General features: G+C 40.1%; 1 protein-coding gene across 1 annotated transcript; it reads left to right on the top strand.

Moving 5' to 3' along the window:
• The first annotated feature begins 1,539 nt into the window (after positions 1-1,539).
• LOC117514003 (bromodomain-containing protein 2-like) lies at positions 1,540-22,569 on the top strand. The gene is given in 14 exon segments (XM_034174288.1): positions 1,540-1,677; positions 5,058-5,202; positions 5,567-5,730; positions 7,710-7,968; positions 7,971-8,089; positions 8,091-8,192; positions 8,466-8,498; positions 8,501-8,596; positions 8,701-8,943; positions 12,108-12,188; positions 12,191-12,351; positions 14,962-15,269; positions 17,874-18,002; positions 22,133-22,569. Coding segments are annotated over 14 exon segments (2,088 nt in total). The 5' UTR covers positions 1,540-1,566; the 3' UTR covers positions 22,270-22,569.
• The last annotated feature ends 5,190 nt before the right edge of the window (positions 22,570-27,759 follow it).

Here is a 27,759-nt window from a genome sequence, read left to right on the forward strand (position 1 = left end):
CTTAGCCCATTGTAACCTTGTTTATTCTGTTTTGGTGTTAATGATGGCTTTCATTCAGCTTTTCTGTATGTAAATCCCATTTCCTTTAGGCGGTTTCTTACAGTTCATAGACGTTGACTCCAGTTTCCTCCCATTCGTTCCTCATTTGTTTTGTTGTGCATTTTTGGATTTTTGAGACATATTGCTTTAAGTTTTCTGTCTTGATGCTTTGATGTCTTCCTTGGTCTACCAGTATGTTTGCCTTTAACAACCTTCCCATGTTTTTTTGTATTTGGTCCTGAGTTTAGACACAGCTGACTGTGAACAACCAACATCTTTTGCAACATTGCATTATGATTTACTCTCTTTTAAGAGTTTGATAATCCTCTCCTTTGTTTCAACTGACATCTCTCGTGTTGGAGCCATGATTCATGTCAGTCCACTTGGTGCAACAGCTCTCCAAGGTGTGATCACTCCTTTTAGATGCAGACTAATGAGCAGATCTGATATGATGCAGGTGTTAGTTTTGGGAATGAAAATTTACAGGGTGATTCCATAATTTTTTCCTCAGAATTGAGTGATTCCATATTTTTTCCTCTGCTTGGTCTAAAAAAGTAACCGTTACTGACTGCCACAATATTTTTTTCTTGATTTCTTATAGTGTTTCTTAAAGCCAGAAAGTTGCCATTTGAAATGACTTTAGTTTTGTGTCATGTGTGTGATCTGCTTTTTTTCTACAAAATTAAACAACTGAATGAACATCCTCCGAGGCCGGTGATTCCATAATTTTTGCCAGGGGTTGTAGAATTTCAACATTTATAAACTGATTTTTTTTTTTTGCGCTTTTGTAGTCAAAGTGCATTACAGTGATGCTTCACATTCACCCATTCTTTCTCTCTCTTACACACACACTTACATAATGCCAGTGTGCTACCATGCACGATGATCACTCATCGGTGAGCTCAGAGTGAAAGAGAGCCATATGGGATTAAAGGTTTTCTTATTAACAGACCCCGGCGTGTCAGGATCTGCCACCACTCCTCCTCCACCGTGACTCTCAGCACTGGTGTGCCTCAAGGCTGTGTTCTCAGTCCAGTCTTATACTCTCTCTATACACATTACAACAGTAGCACCCTGTGCAACATTTGACTCTGTAATAACTGTTTTGCCTCTTATTCGAATATGCCTGCACTGTTATGGGTATGAATGTTAAAGAGGTCATGGGTATGGGAGAGATATGCTTGGGCTGTGTGGGTTTGCATGTACATATCTTAAATTATTTTATTTATCTTTAGTCTTAAGTTAAAGAAAACTGGATTGTTCCAGTGAAGTTTTGCTGTATGTATAGCCTCCATTGACAATAAAGATTTACATATGTATGTATCTATCCTCCATGAGAGAAGAGGTCCTCTCTTACGAGCCTCGTTGGAGTCATTCTCTGTTGGACTTAAAAATGTCATTGCCCTCAGTCACTTCAGCTTTTCACATTTTTCTAAAATATATTTGTTTTGCTCCAACTTGCCTCTTTCCATTCTCTTGCTCTTATTTTGCCTTTTCCAGGATTACCATGACATTATCAAACAACCCATGGACATGGGGACAATCAAGAAGCGCTTGGAGAGCAACTACTACTGTAGTGCAAGTGAGTGCATTCAAGACTTCAACACAATGTTCACCAACTGCTACATCTACAACAAGGTAGGTCAAAAGGTAAAAAATAAAATAGACCACTCACCTTTTGGAATTCATTTGTACTATTTTTAGTGGTATTTCATTTTGTTGTCTTGTAACATCTCTTTTGTGCTGAAATAGTATGGCACTAACATTTATTTTATGTGGTTGTTTCCTCCTTAGCTCAAGTGTATTGACTAAGATTGTTTAAATGAAACCTGTTGACTGTTTCCTGTTAACTTACTGATTTTACATTCTCAATTTTGTATATCCACTTTTACTCTAATAATGATTTGTTTTGGCTTGCCTCGCTTTTGCTCCGGGTCACCACAGCAGATGTGGTATGGATCCATGAATTACTGTTACTCTCAAATGCTCTCAATTGTCAATAAAATGTTATTGTAAACTACACTGTCTGTCAGTACAATACATTTGTGTATATACATTTACACCTTAATTTAAAATCTTTCAGACTCAATTGTCCCCTGCTGCCCATATCGTTTTTTTTTAATCAAAAACATGTTTAATTTAGTTAGAATGCCTCATTTATTTCCTTATGAAGTTTATTAGTTACAAGGTGGATTTAAGGATTTCTTTCTTTTTATTTATTTTTTACTTCTGTGTGACATAGCAAGGAACTAGAGCACTGCGCTCATAGAGCACAAACCTCCGCCAACACTAGTTTCCACTCACTTATTCATCTTTAAATGCTTAATCCAGTTACGGGTCACGGGGGTCTGGAGCCTATCCCAGCAGTCATAGGGCATGAGGCAGCGTACAGTCAGATTGTCGTAGGGCCACATATAGACAAACAGGCAAATTCACACCTGCATGCACACCTACAGACAATTTTTAAGTTTCCAGTTCACCTAACCTAATGTCTTTGGATGTGGGAGGAAGTCTGAACACCCGGAGGGAACCCACGCAAACACAGGGAGAACATGTAATATTAACACAGAAAAGCTACAGGTGGGAGTTGATCCCAAGACCTTCTTTCTGTGAGGCAACAGTGGTAATCACTAAGCGACCATGCTGCCCCACTAGTTTCCAATTCCACAAAATGTTACCTTGAAAAAATTTTCAAAGTCCTGTTAGAAGTGGCTTTTCATAAGCTAAATTAGATGTGGTCAAATGTGGTCCGGGGTATGTATTTAGTTCATGCATTTGAATCAGTTATTTATTTTTTTTGGTGGTGTCAGGTTTTTTTTTTTTTTTTTTTCAACTTTTTGGGTTTTTGAATTCTTTTCCAGATAGCTTTCACAGAACATTGGTTATCTCTGGTATGCCCAATTTGTCATTGCTTTTTGGCACTTGGTTTCTGAGCGATAACCACAGTCTACAACCCACTTTCAAATATGAGAGTGATTGGTGCACGTTTGATTAAGATATGTAAAATATACATTAAGTAGTGTTTTGAATATTAAATTTAAATGGCCACAAAATCTGTAATCTGGATCAGATCCGGATCAAACGTTGTCAGTTGATTAAAGCACACCATCCTACATAATGCTGTCAAATGTGAAAGAAATTTGATAGTTTTTAAAAGCTGCAAAAACACTCAAGTACTCACAAGTACTTTCTTTTCAGAAGTCTCCGTAGTTGTTTGTTGTGAATGCTGTATTCTTTGAAACTGGTCACGGAAGTGCACAAAATAATCCTGGCAGATCATTGGATGGTCACTAACAGCCCAAATCTAAATGGTTGTGATTTTGGTGCGACATGTCCTTTAAGGAATCTGGAGGAATCTCTGTACATAAAGGGCAAGGGTGCAAGCTTAAGCTCAACACCTGTGATCTCCAGTGCATCAGAAAGCACTGCATCAACAACAGTCATTTGTCAGTCATTGATATAACCAGATGGACAAGGGGAGACTTTTGTCAAACACAAAAGTATGAAGTTGCATTCACAAATGCCACTTAAAAATTTAGCAGGGCTCAAAATAGTACATGCATGTGCTAGTTTGTGCACGTATTATTCGAGCGGTGCACGTAATTTTATACTGCACTTGCACTGGTGCAAGTAACTTTATCCAAGTTTTATCAACTATAAGCACCAGTACAATGAACCAATAATGGAATAAATAAGGAAAAAATTTCCAGTGTGTTGTCTTCGTCTTCCCTGCGTTTCATGACTCTCACACACGGAGCGAGTTGCTGTGACGATTCATTCATGCGCACACGTGAAAAAAAAAAAAAACTGGCTGCAGGCTGTTAGTTCCTCACTCTCCGCTCAAACTCTGTCATCACCGTGTTTATAAAAAGGACATATGTCCTGCTCACAGACTGATTGCCAGAGACAGGACATGTCCACATGAAGTATAACTCCAGACATCTCCACATTTACTCATGGACGGTTCGTTCGCGCGCATCTCGCGGTCACAGGAGTAAAGATAAACTATAACAGAACTCAGAGCGCAGACCTGCAGCTCAGCACAAGAACAAATATAAACTAGAATAGAAATCAGAGTGCACAGTCTGTCTGCAGCCAAACTGTGCACTCTGATTCCTCAGTGCAGAGAACCTGCAGGCTGCGTTCTCACCTCCTCTCTGCCCCCTGCTGCGCGCACCTGACGCAGAAATTCCTGCGTCGTCTTTTTTTTTTTTTTTTTAATGAATTAAATGTACAAAGCATCATGGCATTTAACAATTTGAAACATTCTAGTGTGGTTTACAAGGCACTGGTAACTTAACAAAAGAAGAAAAAAAGAGAGGAAAAAGGGGTTGGAGGATACATCCTACACACACACACACAAAGATATGCATCTATATACAAACATTAGAGGTGAGCAAAAAGTTGTAGATCTTCTATGGCTTCCATCAGAGATGGTGCATTTTTACATGTCATCTGTTTCAGGGATTTAACATAGTTATCTTGCATTTGTTTTTTAAAAACTGTGGAAATGGGCTTTACTTTCTTACAGTTTACCTGTAGTATAAAATATTTTGCTAACAGTAAGGTATTGTTCAGCACAATTCTTGTTTCAGTGTCTCTTGAAGAGATACCAAAAACAATATCATCCCATTTCAGAAGCAACTCGAAGTGGGCCCAGTGTGAAAGTGACTTTTGGTTGTGCAGGTAACTTTTTTTTTGGTGCAAGTAATTTGTTTTGTTACTAGCACCAGTGCAAGTACAATCTGCAATGAAAAAGAAATAAAGGTTTTTGCATTTTCCATACCATTCTGACTTTTTGTTGTTGTCAGTAAATCACAAATGATTAATGTATGAGGCATGGTTGTTGCACTCCAACTGGCACATGAATGAATTGGGTAACTATTCAGAAACGCATAACTGATTTAACACTTCCATCAATAAAACAATGAAAATGATGGTTAGCCAAAAATGTTTTTAAACAACTATATTTGGACATTTGACTATAGGCCTCTAATGTTACACATTTTTGTGGTTAGCCCACAGATGACATTGTGTTAATGGCTCAGTCCCTGGAGAAGATCTTTCTTCAAAAAGTAGCCCAGATGCCCCAAGAAGAATTTGAGCTGCCTCTTCCATCATCCAGTAGCAAAAGTGGCAGGGGACGTGGCCGGAAACCTAACGGTGAGTGTATTATACCTTCCTGTACCATAGACAGGTGTATTAATCCACTGGGGCAATTCCAGATCAATGAGAGAAGCTGCACTGGATTTGTGAGGACACCCCCACCCCACTCAGTATTCATTATATTAAAGTAAATAGACCCGGTAAAAGTTGTTAATGATTTTCAAAACATAATTTAGAATTTCTTCATAATGAAATGCAGAAGGACCCATTTAAAAACTAGAGCACCATGCTCACAGTGCACAAAAGTTTGGCAACACTAGTTTCCATTTCCACAAAATTTTTCCTTGGAAAAAATACTATGATTATCTAAAAGTGGCTCATTTGGCATTTATTTATGTCTTATTTTGACAATCTCTGACAGCATTGAAAGCTCAGCAGGTGCCAGCAGTGTCTCAGTCAGCATACTCGCCCTCTTCATCGGACACAGAGGAGTCCATGCTGGCTAGCTCTCCCCAGACTGTGGTAACTAAAAGCTTGCCTCCAGCCAACATCATTGGCTTGCCCCCAACGCAGCCCACAACCAAGGTACACAAGGCAGAATATAATGGTGATAACTGTGTAGAAAAACTTAAACCTGCTTATGCAGTTCTAACCTCAATTTAAAAAAAAAAAAGTATTGTCACAAATTAGGTCAGATTTTAGAGTGTGCAGTGATGCTGCAAAATGCTGCATCCGCCACCTCAGACCTGCACTGCACTGGGTTTGTTCTTACAACCCATCTTAATCTAGACCTGTCATTATAAAGTCAACAGCAGACTACGTATATTTGTGTACTCCTGATACTGTTATAGGGGTCCAGATCAACTTTTAGAAGCACTTGTTGATATGACAGGTATCATGCAAAAAAAATATTTTCTGTTGAAACTATTACGGTCATTGTTTAAAAGGGGCAGGGTGGAAGCAAGAATTAGGGGCACTTCTGCAGAAAGAATTCACCCAAAGGGACAGGTGCCAAAAGCACGATACTGGGACTATTGATCTTATTTTTATTTATTTATTTATTTATGTTAATAAATAAAGTGTGAATAAATGAAAATTAAGCATTAGTGTTTTTTTTCTCTGCCTTTTTTGCTGATTTCTTTGGCACTCAGGATTTGAGCGACAGTCGTGCAAGTTTGAGCTGCAGGCGAACGCCTCTTACAGCAGTCTGCATAGTCATGCGCCAGAGCACAGAGCATATGTTCGTGTTGGAAAACATTCGAATGGCAGTGGAGTTGCAGTGGTACCGCAATCTGACTGAAGTCGTAATATTCATACGGCAATTCCTACACAATTTGAAGCATTCGGACTGCATTGGAGGGGCTATACGAATTGTTCGAGCATGTCGACTTCTGGCCGAATATCTCGACTGTCCTCCCCATCACACTAGAACACGAATGAGCCTGACTGATGTACGAATGGACATTCGAATGACATTTGTGCAAATTCGAGTTGCATTCGAACCCCTCGTACAGCATTGGTGTGTGCACTCCACAAAGTCGGGCACATTTGCATGGCCAGCAGTGAATGAATATGTTAATAGGCAAATGCCCCTGGTCAGAGTTGCAGGCGTCGAACTGGGGAAAATATTGAATGGCGGTCGAAGGGCAAGTCCTACACAGTTGACTAGATTGGGGCATTCTTGATTGCGTTCAGAGGGAACCTCGAAATGGATCAGGGATGCCAAAGTCCTGCCAGCATGTTCTGAAGTTGTGCTTCCATGTAGCTGCCACCCCCACCCCCCCCCCCCCCCACCCCCCCCCCCCGCATCCTGTTTGGGGTGCGCAAAGGAAATATTGTTATGTGCAAAGTCTGTGGCACGCAATCATTATGTACACAAGATGTGAGCATTGTGTAGTCACACCAAATACACCACGCGTCACAACCAATCACACAGTCTGGTGCAATTAATTGTGCAGCCCAAATACAGTTGCAGATTTACTTCTGGATACAGCCATATTGTGCAATCTTTTGATCATGCCACGTGGCTTGGGGGGGGGGCGCAGGACAGTTACAATTTGGACGAAGTATGGTAGAGCAGTATGCAGGAAGGCAGAGTGCTTGAGGACGAGGGCAGGGAGCAGCATCCTCAGAAATCAGGCTAACTGGAATTTTAATATTTTCATCTTAAAATGGGAAAGGGGAACAAAAGATTTCTTAGACATTCGGGCTGTTGCTAACAGTCCACAATCTTTTCTTTTTTTTTAATGCTGCAAAACCAGAGATCTGAATTTGGAGCTGTTCATTTGAGCTCAGCTCATTTAAAGTAACCTTGATCATTTATGAGAGCAAGATGTACTACTCTGTGTAAAGGAGGGATGAGGTGGTGGAAAAAAAAAATGCAAATGGTAATTTACCTTCATGTCTTGAACCAGGCATTCTTCTTTCTGGTAGTAGCACAAATGTCAGTGTTGAATTTCCAAGTCTTACTTTATACAGTCAAATAAAAACATGCAGGATGTAATATAACCTACAGTAGGTGGCTGGAATGATCATAGTACATTGATCCTTAATTCTCTCTGCAGAAGAAAGGTGTAAAACGTAAAGCAGACACCACCACCCCATCCACTATGGGCTTGACTGTGAGTTTGTCTGGAGCAACGCATATTGCAGGCTTGGGTAAGGGAGGCCACAGGGGCCAGGTCCATGAGTCGTCCCTGCACAACCTCTCCTCTTTGGGCATAATGGATGCATCATCTGGGATGGTTAGGAGCACCTCAGGTCCTCTTCTGCTTCAGCCCATGATGGCCACCACTGGGCGTAGAGTGGGCAGTGGTCGCCCCATCAACCTCCTAAGAAGGACTTACCTGATTCTATTCAGTCTCAGGTCTCACGAAAGGAAATTGAGTGTGCGTTGCGATACTGCAGTGGGGTGTTGAAGGAAATGTTGTCCAAGAAACATTTATGCGTGTGCCTGGCCTTTTTACACACCTGTGGATGCAGTTGCACTAGGGCTTCATGACTATCATGATATCATCAAGTGCCCAATGGACCTCAGCACCATCAAGGTAACTTGATATCTAGCTTTTACAAGTGAAAACTCTTAATAAATAAATTGACTGTACTGTGAACGTATTAGGGTGCATGTTACTTCAAACCTCGGTACAGTTTTTTGTCTGTTTGCATACCAGAAAATGTTGAATTGACTATGAATAATTACTTCTGGATCTTTTCACATTAGAGAAAATTTTAAAAATGCCAGTGATGCAAAGACAATTCTCAAATGTTTAAAGAAAACAAACCATGAACCAGTAACCACTCCGTTTCTATCATTTTATTAGAGAAACATGGACCTTCGTGAATACAGGGATGCTTCAGGAGTTTTGCTAGTGATGTTAGACTTATGTTCTCCAACTGTTACAAATACAACCCACCTGACCATGATGTTGTAAACATGGCACGGAAGCTGCAGGTTTGCATATCAATCAATGTTCGTTTTCAAATTCAGCAACCAGACTGAGTATATATGTAGTGTGGCACCAGGTAAATGTTTTTATGTGCTTTCTCTTCCTCATGGATGTGTTTGAGTTCCGTTTTGCCAAAATGCCAGACGATTCATCTGTAAACCATTCAGCCCTGTCTATGAGTGGACATCCGATGTCTTCATCATGCTCTTCGACATCCACATCATCATCCTCCTCAACCTCTGAGAGTGAGCCCAGCAGTGAGAGTGAAGAAAGTGAGAGCACCCTTAGCTCTGACAGTGAAGAGGAGAGAGCACACCGTCTGGCTGAGTTACAAGACCAAGTGTGCACTCAAGTAAATTTTAAGCCTGTGTGTGTATGTGTGTGTGTGCACGTGCATATATATACAGTTGTATGCAAAAGACCCCTGATAATTTTCATGAGTTTCATTGGTTGTCGTATCATAGCATATGATCACACTGATATTTGAGAAGTGAAATGAAGTTTCTAGTATTTACAGAAAGTGTGCAATAATTATTTAAACAAAATTAGGCAGGTGCATAAGTTTGGGCACCCTTGTCATTTTATTGAATACAATTTTGCACAAGTTATTGGAACACAAAACTGGTTTGGTAAGCTCATTGACCCTTTGACCTCCTTACACAGGTGAATCCAATCATGAGAAAAGGTATTAAGGTGGCCATTTACAAATGTTTCTCCTCTTTGCCATCTCTTCAATCAATCAATCAATCAATTTTTTTTATATAGCGCCAAATCACAACAAACAGTTTGCCCCAAGGCGCCTTATATGTAAGGCAAGGCCATACAATAATTATGTAAAACCCCAACGGTCAAAACGACAGTGGGGAAGGAAAAAACTCCCTTTAACAGGAAGAAACCTCCAGCAGAACCAGGCTCAGGGAGGGGCAGTCTCTGCTGGGGACTGGTTGGGGCTGAGGAGAGAACCAGGAAAAAGACATGCTGTGGAGGGGAGCAGAGACGATCACTAATGATTAAATGCAGAGTGGTGCATTACAGAGCAAAAAGAGAAAGAAACAGTGCATCATGGGAACCCCCCAGCAGTCTACGTCTATAGCAGCATAACTAAGAATGGTTCAGGTCACCTGATCCAGCCCTAACTATAAGCTTTAGCAAAAAGGAAAGTTTTAAGCCTAATCTTAAAAGTACAGAGGGTGTCTGTCTCCCTGATCTGAATTGGGAGCTGGTTCCACAGGAGAGGAGCCTGAAAGCTGAAGCTCTGCCTCCCATTTACTCTTACAAACCCTAGGAGGTCTTCTAACGAGTGGCAACATGGGAGCCTCTAAATAACTCTCAAATGACTTGAATACAAAGATTGTTCAAAGTCATGGTTTTATGGGAAGGATACAGAAAGCTATCTCAGAGATTTCAGTTGTCAGTTTACACTGTGAGGAAATGGAAGACCACAGGCACAGTACTAGTTAAGGCCCAAAGTGGCAAGCCAAGAAAAATCTCAGATAAGCTGAAGCGAAGGATGTGAGAACAGTCATAGTTAACCCACGGACCTGCTCCAAAGACCTACATGATCTTGCTGCAGATAGTGCTTCTGTGCATTAACTATACATTGCACTTTGCAAAAGGAGATGCTTGATGAGAGAGTAATGCAGAGGAAACCTTTTCTGCGTACACGCCACAAATACAGTTGCAACACTTGCTACCTACAGTAAAATTAGGAGATGGTTCCATCATGCTGTGTGGCCAGTGCAGGTACTGGAAATCTTGTTAAAGTTGGGGGTCACATGGATTCCAGTCAATAGCAGCACATTCTTGAAAACAATGTTCAAGAATCAGTGACAGTTGAATTTGCGCAGGGGCTGGATCTTTCAACAAGACGACCCTAAAAACTGCTCAAAATCTACTAAAGCATGCATGCAGGGGAACCAGTACAATGTTCTGGAATGGCCATCTCAGTCCCCAAACCTGAATATTATTTAAAATCTGTGGTGTGATTTTAAGTGGGCTGTCCATGCTCGAAAACCAACAAACCTGAGATGTTTTGTAAAAAAAGAATGGTCCAAAATACCTTCAACCAGAATCCAGACTGTCATTGGAAGCTATAGGAAACATTTAGAGGCTATTATTTCTGCAAAAGGAGGATCGGCTAAATATTGATGTATTTTTTTCTGTTGAGGTGCCCAAATTCATGCACCTGCCTAATTTAAATAATTATTACACACTTTCTGTAAATCCTATAAACTTCATTTCACTTCTCAAATATCACTGTGCTTGTCTGCTATATGATATATTTAGCTGAAATTGCTGATCCAAACAACCAATGATTTATAAAGGGAAATCATCAGGGGTGCCCAAACTTTTACATACCCACTGTATATGTACCACTGCCTTGTCTCATATACACACATACAAATTTGACATACGTTCATTCCTGCATTTAGGGCTAGTCTTGAGGTGTTAAAAAAAGTGGTGTGATTTCAAATGTGTGATGATACCAGGTGACTGTAGTCACGATTTGTTACAAAGCAATATCCACAAAAGGGTAATAGGTCTGTCAGGAGCAACGATGGACAGAGTATCTCCAGTTTAACAAATGTGTGTGAAAAGTATTGAAATGTTTAAAATCATTGTTCCTCAAAAGAAAGAGGGAAGAGATTTGCATATTTGTCTTTATACAGTGCATAATATAATTAAACAGTGCAGGAATTTTAGTGCACAAAGGGCAAGGACACAAGCTTAAGCTGAACACAAATGATTGCTGATCCCTCAGGTGAAACTATGTCAAGAACTGTCATTCATCAATAGCTGATATGACCACATGGGCAAGGGATTACTTTGTGTCATGCACTACAATGCAGATTTACACTCACAAATACCACTTAAAATTTATTGTGCAAAAAAGAAGCCTTATGTTAACCTTGTCCAGAAGCAGCGTCTGCATCTCTGGACTTGAAGGCTTCTGGGTTGGACTGTCACATAGTGGGAATGTGAGGGGTGGTGAAACAAATCAGTACTCCAGATCCCTGTGTGTGTGTGTCTGTGTGTGTGTGTGTGTGGAAGAAATGGGTGCTGGGTACCATTCAGACTGTTATCTGCAACAAGTCCAAAATCTAGGGTCTGTCATGGTATGGGGTTGTGTCATTGCCCTTAGCAAAGGTAATTTACAGTTCTGTGATGGCAGCATCAATGCAGAAAAGTATACTGAAATTTTAGAGCAACATATGCTGCCTTCAAGACTACATTTTTTTTCTTGGGACATCCGTGTATTTTTCAACAAAACAATGCAAACCACATCATGCACACATAGCTGCAGTCCTGACCTGTCCAACAGAGAATGTAAATGTGTCACACCTTAAGATGTTAAGATACTGTCGAACTGAATGTGAGGATCACTGTTTCTCTTTTTAATTTGCAGTGTGTGTGTGTGTGTGTGTGTGTGTAAAAAAAAAAAACCCCCAAAAAAACCAAACAAAAAACAAAACTGTGTGTGTGATGGGGGAATCATTCAAATTTATGTCGTTACAGCTCCGTGCAGTGCATGAGCAGCTGGCTGTTCTTTCCCAAGGCCCCATTTTGATACCCAAGAAGAAAAAAGAGAAGAAAGATAAAAGAAAAAGAAGAAGCTGGACAAGCGAAACAGGGGTGGTCGAAGTCGAGCTGGCTCTGAAGAATGGAGGATGCCAGGAAATAGGCTGAAGCCCAAGTCTGCCAGAGCATCTTCCTCTCACACCAAGAAAAGCCAGGGGAAGAAAAGTAGCAAGAACAGCAAGTTAGTGGAAAATGTTTCATACAAATACATGCATTTTGTCAACAATCTTATTCTAATCTTAATTTATAAATGTTGGAGAGTCCACTAGCTGTTCTGAACCACACTTGAAGTGCCATATTCTGTAAGAAACATATTTTCACAATTAGTTTCTTGTGTTCTCAAGAATCATCTTTACTATTTATCACGTGATTGGGACGGTATGGGATTAAAAATTCACTTGATCAGACGGGAGTGGGAACCAGGGTTTTAGGCAGCGAGCCGTCCTGCTGTCATTTGAGTGGTCAGTTTTCGAAAAAGATGCCGAAAAAATAGCGGGTGGCTTTGCTTAAAGTCGTCTAAAATTAAGACGTGTGTGTGTGTGTGTGTGTGTGTGTGCGTGCGTGCGTGCGCACATGCACCTCGGAAATCGCATAAAGCAGCTGAGAACTCTGAACTTTAACAGGCTGTTATTTTACGCATATTTATTTTAGATGGCTTAATGTAGTTTTATGTTCAAGCACAAAACGTGACTGAGGAGTAAAAAAAAAGAGGAAATGAACTCTGGTCTGAATAAAAATACGTTTCTGATTTTTATTTTACAAAGTTATTAGGCTGCAGCTCTGAGTTTCATTTATTTCAAAGTAAGTTACCGCTTATTATTTTCAAAAATCACAAGTCAAATCAGTCTGCATTGCTCAGTTTTTCCTGCACGTTTGTGTATTTTTTCCTTCTTTATAAGAGTTTGTTTTTTGTGTGTGTTGTACTAAAAAGTTTTAAAAAACAATAAAATGTTAACAGTTTTCCTCATAGCAGTTCTTTAATTTCAGAAATGGAACAGAAACAACCTAAAATTAAAAAAGTAGGGACTGTATGTAAAATGAAGATTAAAATAAAAATGTTGTATATTCCCAGTTTCTCCACTCACACCCACAGAAGCCAAACATTCTTCCAAAGTTGTCTTGGTGTTTTTGAGAAATCCCTACCTGACACAGATTTACCATAAAGCACCACACTGTTTGTATTTCCGAATGATTGATGTAAATAAAGTCTAAGAAATATTCAGTGAGTTGGAAATGTTCATGTATTCATCCTCTGACATTTCCCAAGAAAAGTGGCTGTAAATATTAACTAATTATTCCATTAACAATAAACTGCCCTGTCCCACCCTTTTTTTTTCCTTAGAAAATGTTGTAGGCCTCAAATGTAGGAATGGATATATATTAACAAAAAATAAATAAAAATAAAGCTGATCTCACAAAACATGAAATATATTGGTTTCATACAGTCTGCAGTTAAAGAAATAGAAGACCAAGTAAATGTCAGGATCATTACGTGTCCATCACCACCACATTTTGAAAAACTATAAGACCACAGGCCATGCATTATTTGTTTTGTGTCTTTTAGTGTTTTTTTTTTTTTTTGTTTGTTTTTGGATTAAGGCAATAAGTGTCTCCCTGTATTACCACAGATGAACTGTTTGTTGCCACATCTTCTGAAATAAAGCTGCAAAATTTTACCACCCACACAGGAGAGTGACAGTATTAACTTTTTCATTAAGTGATATGTCACAGCAAAGTATATGTGATAAGTATTTAATGTGAATCTCAGTCCCAGAAAATGTTGAAATGTAATGATTTTTATATTTCAGCTGCAATTCTTATGTTGGAATATTAAAGTACTTACAAACAAAAGAAGTATGACAGGTTTTTATTAAGTGACAAGACAGAGTGAAGTATATGTGATAAATATTTAATTTGAATTTCACTCACAGGTTGTCTGGACAACCAGCTTTTCCTATAGGACAAGTAAACTGCCAGGGTTACTTGTCCTATGGACAAGTACACTAAAAAGCTTAATGTCAATGCCTGTTGTGGCACAAATTAAATGAGATTAAGTTTGCAGCTTCTTTCTCAATGCTGTAAGAACAATATATACGATAATCAAATGACAACAGTAAAACAAAATGACAAAAGGCGAACAGTGGAGATAAATGATTTCCTAATAAAAAAAATGGGGGAGCGTGACAGCAGCACATCTGACTCTGACATGCTGCTGCGCATACGTCATTTCAGAGCGTCAGCAGCGATTCACTGATTAAGATGCCTCGCTTCTGCTTAAAACTGACTTGAGAATGATTTAAGGAGTTTTACTTCGTCATCTAATGATGAATTTATGTGGAAATGATTGTTGTACAAAAGCTTCAGATATTTGTTGCTGAGATAGATGATGACTGGAGTGCAGTTTTAAGCATAAACGAGGCGATATTCTATGAATTGGTGCTGACTCTCCGAAATGACCCATGCGCAGTGAAGGCAGGGGGGACTGATTTTTAGGGGGAACTGTTCGGTTGGTGACACCGGCCTCTGACTGACTCTGATCACATGACGGCTTTCAGTGTTATTGGCTATAGACAGAGGAACATTAAGAATGTAACATAATCATAAAAAAATCTGGTTATCTCGTACAGTTCTTCTTGGCACAAAATCATAGAAAATTATCACTATCACTTTCAGCTGCAACCATTTGAGTACAATCTTTGTGTGTGTGTGTTCAGGATTTATTATTTAACCCAAGCAGCTGTTAAAAACAGGACAATGTCCTGATAATTAGATATCCTTTTTGATTCCTCAGAAATATAAAGAAGCCATTCTATGCCCCACCGGCCTCCTCCATGTTGCCACACTATGACTCAGAGGAAGAGGAGGAGATTGTCCCAATGACATATGATGAGAAGCGCCAGCTGAGCCTCGATATTAATAAGCTGCCCGGAGAGAAGCTAGGTCGTGTCGTCCACATCATCCAATCCAGGGAGCCTTCACTGAGGGACACCAACCCTGAAGAGATCGAGATTGACTTTGAAACACTCAAGCCATCAACACTTAAAGAGCTGGAGCGTTACGTCATGACATGTCTGAGGAAGAAGCCCCGTAAGCCTTATGGTGAGTAAGATGTGCTTGAGTCAGATAAATGGCATTTTATTTTGTTTTTGTCCCTCAGTCTGTTATAGGCTGAAGGAGTATTGTCATCACCCCGGTGGCGGCATTAGGCGGCATCAAGAATCTGCTTGTTAGCATGATTACTCTGGAATGGAAAGGCCTTGGTTCACCAAACCTACAGGAAAGGTGTATCAGGTCAAGACCTCGGTCAGGTTTGAAAATGAATTACCTTGACCTTGAGGTCACGTTTACAGCCCAAAAGGTCTTGCGAGCACTATGCGGGAATTCTGCCACCCTAAGATTTCACTGCCATGGAGGCTGAGGGGTACCACTGATGGCCATCAAGTGTTTTCCTGTGTAGCAGGTGTATGACAGTCCTCTTTTCTTTGGGTGTCCCTCCTTTTTAAATCCTAATCACTTATATAATCACTTATATTTTGACTCCAGGACCAAAATAGGTGTCATCCGTGTGTGTGTGTGTGTGTAAGGATTAAACTACGAGAAGCCGTGCATTATACGGTTTGAATGCACGACGCAAATCTAAAACACCACGACGCGAAGGTGTTTAATCCGCTTATACTATGGTCCCACACAGTGAGCTAACACACAATATTTATTTAGTTAACAGAACTTGATAAAAATGCGCAAGTATTTGGGACTATTTTATGCCAGTCTCAAGATAATTTGCCTCCGATGCGTTTACCGAGTCTGTGGGCTCGGTAAATGCTGCGGGCCACTCACACCGCCCCCCTCTCTGCTGTGTGGAGCTGCGGCCAACTCCGGCACCGCGCCCCTGTCTGGTGTATGGAGCTGCGGCCAACTCTGGCAACAGGTCTAGAGACAATGCTCGCTGTTTTGATGCGGAGCGCTCCGGCAGCCTGCAAGGATAGACTTCTTGCAGAAAAATCCGCAGTGCCGCAGGGTCTCGGTAACCGCAGCTGCAGAGCTCCGTGGCCACTGAGAGAAGTTTGTATGTTTTTAATTACTTGGATTCTCTGCGGGTCCTGCATCCATACCCTGCAACGGTAACACCGGAGGCAGTGTGAGCGAGGGTTCATCCTTGGCAACCGTTCTCTTCTTTCCCGTCTTCAGTCTTGTCCAGTTCGTCTGATGATCTTTATGTTGCTTTTGCTGTTCTTCTCGTTTGCTCTCCTCTTCACATTCCTCAGACATTTTATTTTGGCCAAAAATGTTAAAATTCACTTGGAAATCCATGTTTTATTGTGTTTCTGTCATTCACCTGTCAAAACACAGCTGATCTGCGCCAACTGATTTGCACGTTGCTATGGTGACAAGCAGAGTGATTAGAACAGTGACTTAGCTCACTGACCTACGTGTGCGTATACACGAAAAGAATGCACGCCAGTTAGACATGGAATTCTCACTGACCATGGTTGTGTGTTATATATGTATATGTGTGTGTGTATTAAGATTAAGCAACATCATATGCATAATAGTCATATTATGCCAGAATAAATGTCCAAAGGTTGTCAGCCGCAACTACCCCCCCGCCCGCCCCGCCACCAGGTCTTTTGTATCATAGAGTGCTTGTAGTAGTGCACACTCTTTGCGGCCCATAAGCAAAACAATTGTGTTAGTGGTTCTGGATCTGCTGACATTATCAAGTGCTTTTATAATATCTTCAGATCCAATGAGCACCATTTGCAGAAATGTTTCTGGTGCCACACTGCTCCATCTGAACGACTTTGAGTGCTTCCTTTATGGACCTGATTTCTCCCTCTGCTCCTTCCAAATTCAGTAGAACTTGGGGGATTAAAGTGACAAGTGATTTTTCTGCTATTTCAGTTGTTCTGCCGTGTTTTAGTGCAGTCAGTGATTTAAAGCAGTGGTGTCCAAAGTATTCCAGAAAGGGCTATTGATGATTTAATACAAATCATCAATTCCGTCGTTTATGTCCAAAGTTGTTTGTCTGGGCGATAATGCAGAAACTGTTTTTCCAAGTTCAATTTATATAGTCTTTGTCACAAGGAAAGGTGCTGTCCAAACTTTGATTTAATTTTGTGAAGTCTACAATTTTTTTTCTTTTTCAAAATTTTAAACTGAGGAATTTAGCAATCAAGCTAACCTCGGTTCAGGTGTTTATTAAAGAGGGACTAGCTTAAAAATAATTATTTTATCTGATAAAACCTACTAAAAACATGCATTTCCCACCCTTCTTATGACTTGTTTTGTTTTGATAATTAATAAATTGACAAAATAAAAAATGATAAAGAATGCATCTGATTGGTCAGAAATTCAGTTGTTCAGGTGCGATCAGTGCGATTGTCACAAACAGCCTCTGTGTGTGGGCAAACTTGGCGGGCTGTTTATACACTTTCCAAAAAATGGAGTCTGACTCACTCACTTATAGACGCAGACATTAACCTGACAGCTGCTCACAATTCCATTCTGCTGACAGAAGATCTAGAATGTCTTCAAAACATCTTCGAAATAACTTCCTTTTTTTTTTTTTTTTGGTATTTAACCAATTTACACTCGTGCAGCAACACAGAAGTCACTGTTTTAAGAAGGGGCTTTTTGTTTTTCTGTTTTTGTTTTATTTTGTTTTTAAGATCTTTAATAATTTTATTGCAATGGTACTTGCAGCTGCAACAAAATCCAGCATTGGAAAGTCTAAGGAGGAGTTGACATTGGAGAAGAGGAGGGAGCTGGAGAGGAGGCTGCAAGATGTCAGTGGACAGCTCAACTCTGTCAAGAAACCACCAAAACCAAAAGGTAAGCTCTTGAAACCCTTCAGACATAACTGTTACTGTTCATATGGACAGAATTTCACAATATTATCTTTATTATTGTTAGTGCTAATATGCTTCTTTCTGTGCTGTTGCACTTTGTTAAATGCCCGGAGGCCTCTTCTGATTTGTTTTATACACACACACACACAGAACTGTGTTTCCATTCTGTTGCTGCTCTTCTTTCTACTTTGTCTTTAATAATTGCTTTCCATCATTGTCTTCTGTGAAGTAACATTTTTTTGCAAGTGATTTTACAGGGTGCCAATAGGGCTGTCACGATTAGGAATTTCTGGAGACGATTAATTGTCAGGCAAATAATTGCGAATTGACGATTTATTGTCTATTTTTTTCTTTTCCCTTCTTTATATGTTACTATCGCGGTATGATTACACAACTCTGGAAGAACGTTTGGCTTCTCTGAGTGGAGAAACCAGGAATAGTGCAACATTTTATTTTTATCTTCATTTTTCATTATAGTCCCAACTTTCTGATTTGTAGTTGTTTCGTTGCATTTCTGAAATTACAGAACTGCTATAAGAAAAATGTTAACATTTTATTGTGTTTATAAACTTTGTTGAACAAACACAAACACCAAACTCTTATAAAGGAGGAAAAAACATACCTGGACATGTGCAGGAAAACTGATATAAACTTAACAGAACAATGCAGGCTGATTTGACTCCCCATATATATTTTTTGTATAATAAATCAGAATACAATAAGAGGAAACTCACTTTGAAATAATTAAAACATAGCTACAGCTTAATAACTTTGAAAAATAACAGAAATCAGCAGCTTGTATTTTTATTCTGACTCCAGTTCATTTTAGTGTGATGAAGTCATCCTTTTTTTCCTCATCAGTCAAGTTTTGTGCTTGAACACTACATTAAGCACAAGATTGAACAAATACATACCTTTGGAAAATAACAGCTGTTAAAGTTCAGCTTTTTGTGATCTGTGCCTCTGAACATCACTGCACAGCTTTTCTGTAATTTTTGCTCAGTTCATTTATATATTCTCATTTTTTAAGGATTTTTTTAAAGAATATTTGACAGTCTATTTCATCTCATGATCTCATAAATTCAGTATACGACGCGCACATGGTGTGAACAGGACGGTGCCGTCAGAACCGCACCGGTAGAGGAAGTGCAGAGAGTAAAGGCAGCGCCACGGTCTGGTTTTGTTTTTTTTTATATACAAGGTCTGTCAATAAAGTAACGGTCCTTTTTATTTTTTTCAAAAACTATATGGATTTCATTCATATGTTTTTACGTCAGACATGCTTGAACCCTCGTGCGCATGCATGAGTTTTTCCACGCCTGTCGGTGACGTCATTCGCCTGTGAGCACGCCTTGGGAAGGAGTGGTCCCGCCCCCTCGTCGGATTTTCATTGTCTGGAAATGGCGGAATGATTTGGACTTTTTTTCCATCAGAATTTTTTCAGAAGCTGTGGAAACCATTCGAAAAATTTATCTGGCTTTCAGTGAAAATTTTACGGGCTTCACAGAGAATAAGGTCTGTTAGTACAGCTTTAAGGACCCCTTTAAGGATGCTCGGTGCGCCGCGCTCCGAGCTGCGGCGACGCGGCACAAGTCACCGGACCATTTTTAAACGGATGGCTCTGTGGATATGAGACCGTCGTGTGCTCTTTCTCTGGTTATCACAAGAGCTGGACATCAGCCATTTTCCGGCAGATTTCACTTTTAACAAGAGATTTTGTCATGGAAAGCCGCGCGGAGGCTTCGCGCGTCACGACCGATTCGCTTTGGAAGCGAGACAAAGGAACACCTCCGTTTCGGCGTGTCAGACGACAAGTTTGGACATGTCCAGCTCTCCACAATTTCACTGCTACTTACTGGACTGGTAAACATTGAAAGCCGAGATAGACATGTCCAAAGCCAGATAAATTTTTCGAATGGTTTCCAGGTGCCAGTTTCTAACAGCTTCTGAAAAAATTCTGATGGAAAAAAGTCCTTTTCATTCCGCCATTTCCAGACAATGAAAATCCGACGAGGGGGTGGGACCACTCCTTCCCAAGGCGTGCTCACAGGCAAATGACGTCACCGGCAGGCATGGAAAAACTCACGCATGCGCACGAGGGTTCAAGCATGTCTGACGTAAAAACATATGAATGAAATCCATATAGTTTTTGAAAAAAATAAAAAGGACCGTTACTTTATTGACAGACCTCGTATATGTTCATTCGGGTTAAAATCTTCTCTCTCTGCTCCGCGCTTGCTGTCTCACGTGATGCTTTACAGGAGAACGTAACGTCTCGTGCCTCCGTTCAGCAATCTCGCTCCCTCAGTCTGCAGCGTTCGCTTTGAATTTATTAATTCCAACTGGACTCTATCATTCTGACTTGACTTGGCAGAGAGCCGCGCAGTGTTTGGAGCTGTGTGAACAGAACGGAGGACAATTCTTGTTTCTTTCTCGCAACAAGACAGGAGTCCCAGTTGGTGACTTTAATCCGCACAAAAGTGACTCACGATTGACATTCAGGGATGAAAGTGGTGAAAAACAAAAAAGCTGAAACCTTAAATTACCCCCAATACCACCTGCATGAAAATGTTTGAATTCTAGAAGCTCTGAAATGCAATCTGGGACTATTCCAGACAATAAACTGCAGTGAGTGCAGCATCCATTTTGTTAAGAAAAATAACACAACTTTCCTTATTCAAATTCATTCCAGTAGTATTCTGCCCCTACTAGGATGCAGATAGTTCTGGAGGAAATCACTGAAGAAATTAACAAATTGAAAATATGATTTGACCGAAACAAATTGTCATTAAACTTAAATAAAACAGGGATGAAGTGGAGGTGTAAGAGTCACTAGGTGTTCACGGGAAACACTTATTTACTTCTATATATATTTATTTATTTTCATTGTTAGTTGGTTTTATCTTTTCTGTTGTTTTGTTTCATCAGGTTCTTTTTGTTTCTTTCTCTAAAATTCTATTGTCGCATTATTAGTTATTATGAGTTATTATTACTGTTGTTGCTGTTGCTATTATTAATAATATATGAATAAAAATATTTTTTTTTAAAAATTACAATTTGACTGTTTTACGATAATGAACGCTGAGCCATTAATTATTATACAGAAAACAAATGCAAACAAACGTGGTGAAATGTGAACAGCTTAATGCTAACTTTAACATAAAATACATGTATCAACTGTTTCAGAAGACCATAACAGGTCGGGTTAACATAAAAAATTAAGTATTACTCACAGACATATGCTCTTTTCAGTTTTAGCGGGGGAAAATTAAGATAAAGCAAAACAAAACAATGAATCATCGAAGCAGTAGATCGAAGCACTGCTTCAATCTGCGAATCACTGCTTCGATTGGTTCAAGGTTCAAAACAAAGCCGCGCTGCAGAAAAGGTGATTACAGACCCACTACAGGGTCTGTAATCAATGTAGAGAAATGATCATTTTCCTGACAAACACCACCAAAAACAACGGCCACTCTGAAGGATCGATAAGGGAATCGTTAAGCAAAAAGGTTATTGACGTCAGTGGATCGAATCATTTCTTAACGATACCCGAAAGGAACCAGTTCTTGATACCCATTCCTAGCCAGTATGGATGTGGGGACACCAGTTCACAAATGTGGTACAAGTGTAAAACAGGCTTAAGAATACAGTTTTGATCAAAGGTTTTTCCTCACTACATTTTCTTCTGCTTCTTTTTGTGGATTCACACACATTTTTTTTTTTTTTTTTTGCGTGCATGCAGAATTCCATCTGTGAGGTTTTGTGTTGTTGAGTTTTATTTTATTTTAAATTGGTCAACTTCTAAACTTGAATGACCAGTTTAGCTCATAGGCGGAAGTGCTCTACTGAATTTTTGAGCACGTTATGATACCACACTTAATGTGGATTGTCCCAGTTTACCCATCAACACACTCATTAAAGTGGATGATTTGATTTGCTAAATTTGGAATTACACATTTTTATAGGAACGTTGCACACAGGCACATCGTTATAGTTGCTATATTGATACTGAGACAGTAAATTGTAAGTTCTGATGGCAGAGTGAATAATGTATGATAGTGTTTAAATCTGCTTCATCAGGTTTTTAGTAAAATTCTACTCTTTTGTCCTCAGCGGAGAAAGTCAGTTCTGCAGAAATTCCAGGGCAGCCCTCCCAGCTCAGTGGCAGCAGCTCCAGCTCAGACTCATCTTCCTCCTCATCTTCATCATCCTCATCCTCCTCAGACACCAGTGATTCAGACTCAACTTAAGAGTCTTGGAGTTGAAGACTAAAGACACTGATAACTCAGGGACCTGGGCTGGCCCAGGACTCATCACACCCTGAAACACCTGTTGGAGTATTTGGTACAGTGCACACACTCCCAAGTTGACTACTGAGATCTTTTGAATGTGGGACTGAGAGATGTGGAAAAAGTTGATGTGTAATCATAGAACCCAAACACTAAATGCCTTGGTGTAATCTTCCTCTCCCCTGTAAATATCTGTACAAATTTCTATTTCTTTTATAAAGAAGAATTTTATTGTGATCCCCTAAAGAGGACTCATGAAAAGGATGTGGAAAATTTGGCTTTACACCAAATCTGCTTTGCGTTGTCTCACTTTGTCCTTTGTAGTGAGGGAACAGGAAATGTTGTTTATTTCATGTTCTTCACCCACGTTTCACCAGAGGTTACTGGAATTTGAACCAGAGACATTTTTGTCACATGCAAACTTTGTGTAACTTTTGGCCAGATTAATCTTGAATTAGACCCAAATAAGTCTGAGTAATAATATGTTAATTTAGTAATAACAGGATTCTGGCAATAATCTTCAGACATTTCAGATTCCTTCAGTGTTAGTCTGAGATTAAGCAATCTCTGCTCCCCTCCACAGCATGTCTTTTTCCTGGTTCTCTCCCTCAGCCCCAACCAGTCCCAGCAGAGGACTGCCCCTCCCTGGGCCTGGTTCTGCTGGAGGTTTCTTCCTGTTAAGGGGGGGTTTTCCTTCCCACTGTAGCCAAGTGCTTGCTCACAGGGGGTCGTTTTGACCGTTCGGGTTTTACATAATTATTGTATGGCCTTGCCTTACAATATAAAGCGCCTTGGGGCAACTGTTTGTTGTGATTTGGCGCTATATAAAAAAAAAAAATGAAAAATTGAAATTGAATTAATTGTGTTCTGTTGAACAGGAAATGAAAACAGTCATTGAGGCAGCAGTGCAACTGTAATATGCAAGTCAGAGTTTATTAAGTTGGTAACAGTTGAGGTACTGGGTCATGCTTTTGTCACATTACACATACTGCAGTTCATGCAGTTGAATTTACATTTGATTCTGAGCTGTATGTTTGACCCTGTTTCACAGCCTGTGGTTCTTACACAGAATGGAAATTGGGCATGTATTTAGGACTGAATGGAAATTAATTTTAATTTAAAACAAACACACACGCATACACAAGCTCTTATGTCTCCTCAAAGGTGACCAGCCGAGTAGTACAAACCCGACTCGGGTCTTCAGTTCTTTAGATCTACTTTAATGATGTTCTAAACCTCTGGGTCTCATAAGACTAAAGTTAGTTTCTCTTTAAGAGATGAACAAATGCTGTTGAATGTTCTTAAAGTGGTGGTTTCCAGATTTTTGTTCTGAACATGTAAAGTATTGCATTACCTATTTTTGAAGATGTTTGCAGCACTTGAAAAGTAACAAAAAGGTTTCTTAAAGAAATCGTAAGGCTATTTGGCACTTGTTGCAACACGTGGTGTTGACTGAATCTGTGGCTAAATGGGCACAAAAACAGCCACAGTGAGGCTTCAGGGTTTTTTTTTTTTTTCTGTTCAGAGTTGAAGCTGTTGTTGAAGGTTCAGTGAATGAAAAAGTACTTGTATATACTTCAGCTGAATTTGCTGTTGCACAAACTATTGTATATCTGCTGTTGAATTATCTTTATTTCTTTTGAGTCGTTTTAGTTTAGTTTCTTCCTACTTGTCTTTGTGAGCATTTTTGTCTCTGGTCAAGCAGACTGCTGTCTAAAAAAATCTCTTTTATTTGATAACAGTTTATTAAAATATTCTGTTTAAAGACTTGACTTCTGTCCAGATGACTTTCTTTACTGTAGTTTCTTTAAAGCCCCCGTCGCACATATCAAGAGTGTGCAGGAACTACGCCCGACACGGCAAATATTGCCATAATCCCACGCAGTTGGGAGGAAAAGAGATGTTTTTTCCACAAAATTGACGAACTCACTGACTTAATGCCACACTACTATTATTGTGAACACCCCCTTTTCTACTTTTGGATTTGTGAGAATCTACTGAATCTACTGGTACCTTGTTTCTAGAGCCCGAACGATATATCGGCCGGCCGATATTATTGGCTGATATAAGCCCTTTTCAGAGTACTCACTATTGGCTGAAAGTTTGCTGATAGAACACTGATAATTTCTCATAAACAGAACAGTTACTGAAATAATGTTTATGTTGGCAATGTAAAATGTCCTTGCACCGTTTGTCCAGTAGATGGAGCGCTGATGGAGCCAGTAGCTGGAGCTCTGATGGAGCTCTGACTCCATTCAACTGAGAGCTGCTTACACCCCTGCTTAAATGCCCCCGTAGTTCGCGTCACACTGCACTGCACATCGGCTGACAAAAGCATACACGTACGTTTATAAGAATCTATATCCTTATCCTATATTAACCCATATCTAAGTTGCAGAAACAACAGGTACAAGATCAGATGTATTTCACAACTCTTTTTAAGGATATGTATTTGCTAATTTCACATTTTTTTGAACTTGAAAATTATTCTGTTATAAAGTTAATCAAAATGAGGACAAAGCTTCAGCTTTTAGCTCATACCTTTTTTGTTAAGGGTCCAAAAAAGAACATTTTATTCATTAAAATAATAATAATAATAATATTGGCTGATCTATTGGCAAATCAGCCAATTTATCGATTATCGGCATTTTTTTCATCCAAATATCGTTATCGGCATCAGCCTCAAAAAATCCATATCAGTCGGGATCCACTTGTTTCCCATGTAACAATAAGAAATACTTATTTATATTTATTTCGTATACTCAAAACCTGGATTAATCTTTTTAGTCACATAGCACTACTATTACTCTGAACACTACTGTAGCAAACAGTCTTTGTTTCATTCTGAGAGATTGGTATCATCTTGATGAACAAGAAGAAAGGACTTACCCTACTGTGATGAGGATGATCGCCAAGATTGCAATAACTCCATGGGGATTACACTGTCAACAAAGGTACTTTCAAGGGTCATGATTAACAGGATACAGTCTCTTGCTGCTTAGCACCCAAAACAGTCTGGCTTTATGCCCAAGTCAACCACTGACAACATTCTAACTCTGAGAGTGCAATGCAAACACTAATATTGGTGGTGCTTCATTTGTCTCTTTTCAAAAATTGTTTGACTTACTTGACCGGGCTGTCCTCTGGGACATTCTGACAATTTGTAGAATTCCCAGTAGTTTGCTAGACATTGTAGTCAGTCTGCACACAGAATTTTAGAATACTGTGGAGCAAGGGAAGTTTCTGACTTCCAAATTAATTTTGGTGTTCTGGATGTGTTCTGGCTCTGTTCCATGCTTGTATGGGTTGGGTGTTGATAAAGGTCGAGGACTTCAGCAACTTGGGTACCTCAGTCAAGTAATATAACAGCACCACAATCAGATGATGACTTATAGTGCACAGATACATTTCTCTGCCAAAGAGGATGGAGGCATCTATGGCAGTTCTAACCACAGGTTAAACATTGAAAACTGCTGTATGTGTAATTTCAAATTCCAGCACGATAGAACTTTATTGATCCCTTGGGAAGACTCCCTGAGGGGAATTGAGGTTCCAGCAGCATTGTACAGCAGTACACAGGGTAAGAAGCACACAAGAGTATCAAAGGTGAAAGTAAAAAAGAAAAACAGTTTGCAAATATAAATGCACAAATATAAATTTGGGAATAACCCTGTTGCCTGATAATTTGTGGATGTTCATGCTGGATTTTACAGTTACAAATTGAGTTTTACCGGCAACACGTTAAGGGTTGTTCCCACTCAAATTCAATTCCATCGTTTGCACGGTTTATTTTTTTGTAAGTAATTCGGTCAGTGAATCATTGTGAAAGGGTGTGGTCAGCTCGTCAAAGCTTAGAGCCCATTCACACATAGTACGAATGTGGTGGAATTGCACATAAAGTGCACATGAAACAGAAATCGTATGTGTAAAATTGTACCTGCCTCCAATGCCGCATACACCTGTTGCTACAAATTTGCTCACACCAGCAGCCCATCGAACCCTCTCCCGGTAGGAGTCAGCCAGATTCCAGCTGACACATGAACAGCTAACATCGCTTGCTTGGTGCTTAGAAAATGTGTGGCCATTTGCGCAATTAGCATGACAACAGTCAGACAGATTTCACATCTAGCTCGAAAGTGATTGTCTGCTAAGTGCCCCCACGAGTGTGGCTTTGCAAACAGACACAGTGACACGTTCGTGTGTGTGCGCTGAACTGACGGGGCGTGTCTGCCAACAGGAGCAGCTATGGAGATCTCTGGTTCTGGACGTCCCAGCTGGAGAACATGTACCGTATTTGAGCGGACATGAACTAACTGTCCACTGGGACGTGCGTGTCTGCTTGCTGTATATCAGTGTTGCAGTGGCCTGCAGCGAGTGAGTGCACACTGCGCACATTGACAGGCTACCCCAGGTGAAATAGACCATCAGATCATAATACGCAGCGGGCGATCTGAATGTCACGTCACCCACGTGAGCTCTGTTCTACATAAAGCGGTGTCTGTCCTGTGGCGCTCCATCTAGAAGACACATGTTTCGGGCAGGACATGCGCACGGGGCCGGCTGGACATGCCGCCAGCAGAAGTGGATATGATAAGAGTGTCCTGCTTCTCATTCATGTCATTTCATGACTCTGTCTGTGACCATGGGTCATCTACAGAGGAACAGGAACAGACGGATCATACTTGTATTGCCCACTTGATAAGAGGGATTTAATAAAATGCGGTATTTTTATATGGTGTGTGTATGTGTTTTTTTTTTTTTTTTTATACGTCCATGTCCTTCTTGATATCAGGCATTTTCCCCACACCTTTTACAGTACAGTGATGGTAGCTCAGTGGTAACGTTTCTGGCTGGCAATCAGAACTTTTGGAAATTGCAGGTTCGAATCTTATGGCATGTATTTATTTATTTTTTGTCACAGCAGCTGCGCGATGTGGTTACACATGCTGCAGCTGCTCGCACTGTGATTCCGCATGCACAAACCGTTGCAGCAGCATCATTTACGCCTGCCCGTCGGCTCAGTGTTTTTGTGGTTCGCTCATACGAGCTGTGATTCGCCCTGATTTGTACTTATTTGTACTATGTGTGAAGGGGCCCTTACCGTAGCACAGCATGTTCATGCCAAACTGGAAAGTCTGTGAGCAGACCTACAGATTTATCCATCTCGTCGCTGCATTGAGTTAAATCCACGGTAAATCCATCAATCAATCCAGTTAAATCCATTAAATCCACGCATTTTGGCATCATCATCCCTGCACTAGTTTCTGTCGCTCTCAGCTGACAGCGCCATGAGTGACACCTGTGCAGCAGTGCAGTCAGGGGGCAGAATAATACATCAAATATGAAACAGTTTTAATATTTTGCCATGGTCCATGTGATATTTTATGGTCTGAAATCTCTCATGATTAACCAGTCAGATTTGCAGAAAAAAATGTAATTGGATTAGAATAC

The sequence above is a fragment of the Thalassophryne amazonica genome, chromosome 7, assembly GCF_902500255.1.
Source record: "Thalassophryne amazonica chromosome 7, fThaAma1.1, whole genome shotgun sequence".
Taxonomy (NCBI): Eukaryota; Metazoa; Chordata; class Actinopteri; order Batrachoidiformes; family Batrachoididae; genus Thalassophryne; species Thalassophryne amazonica.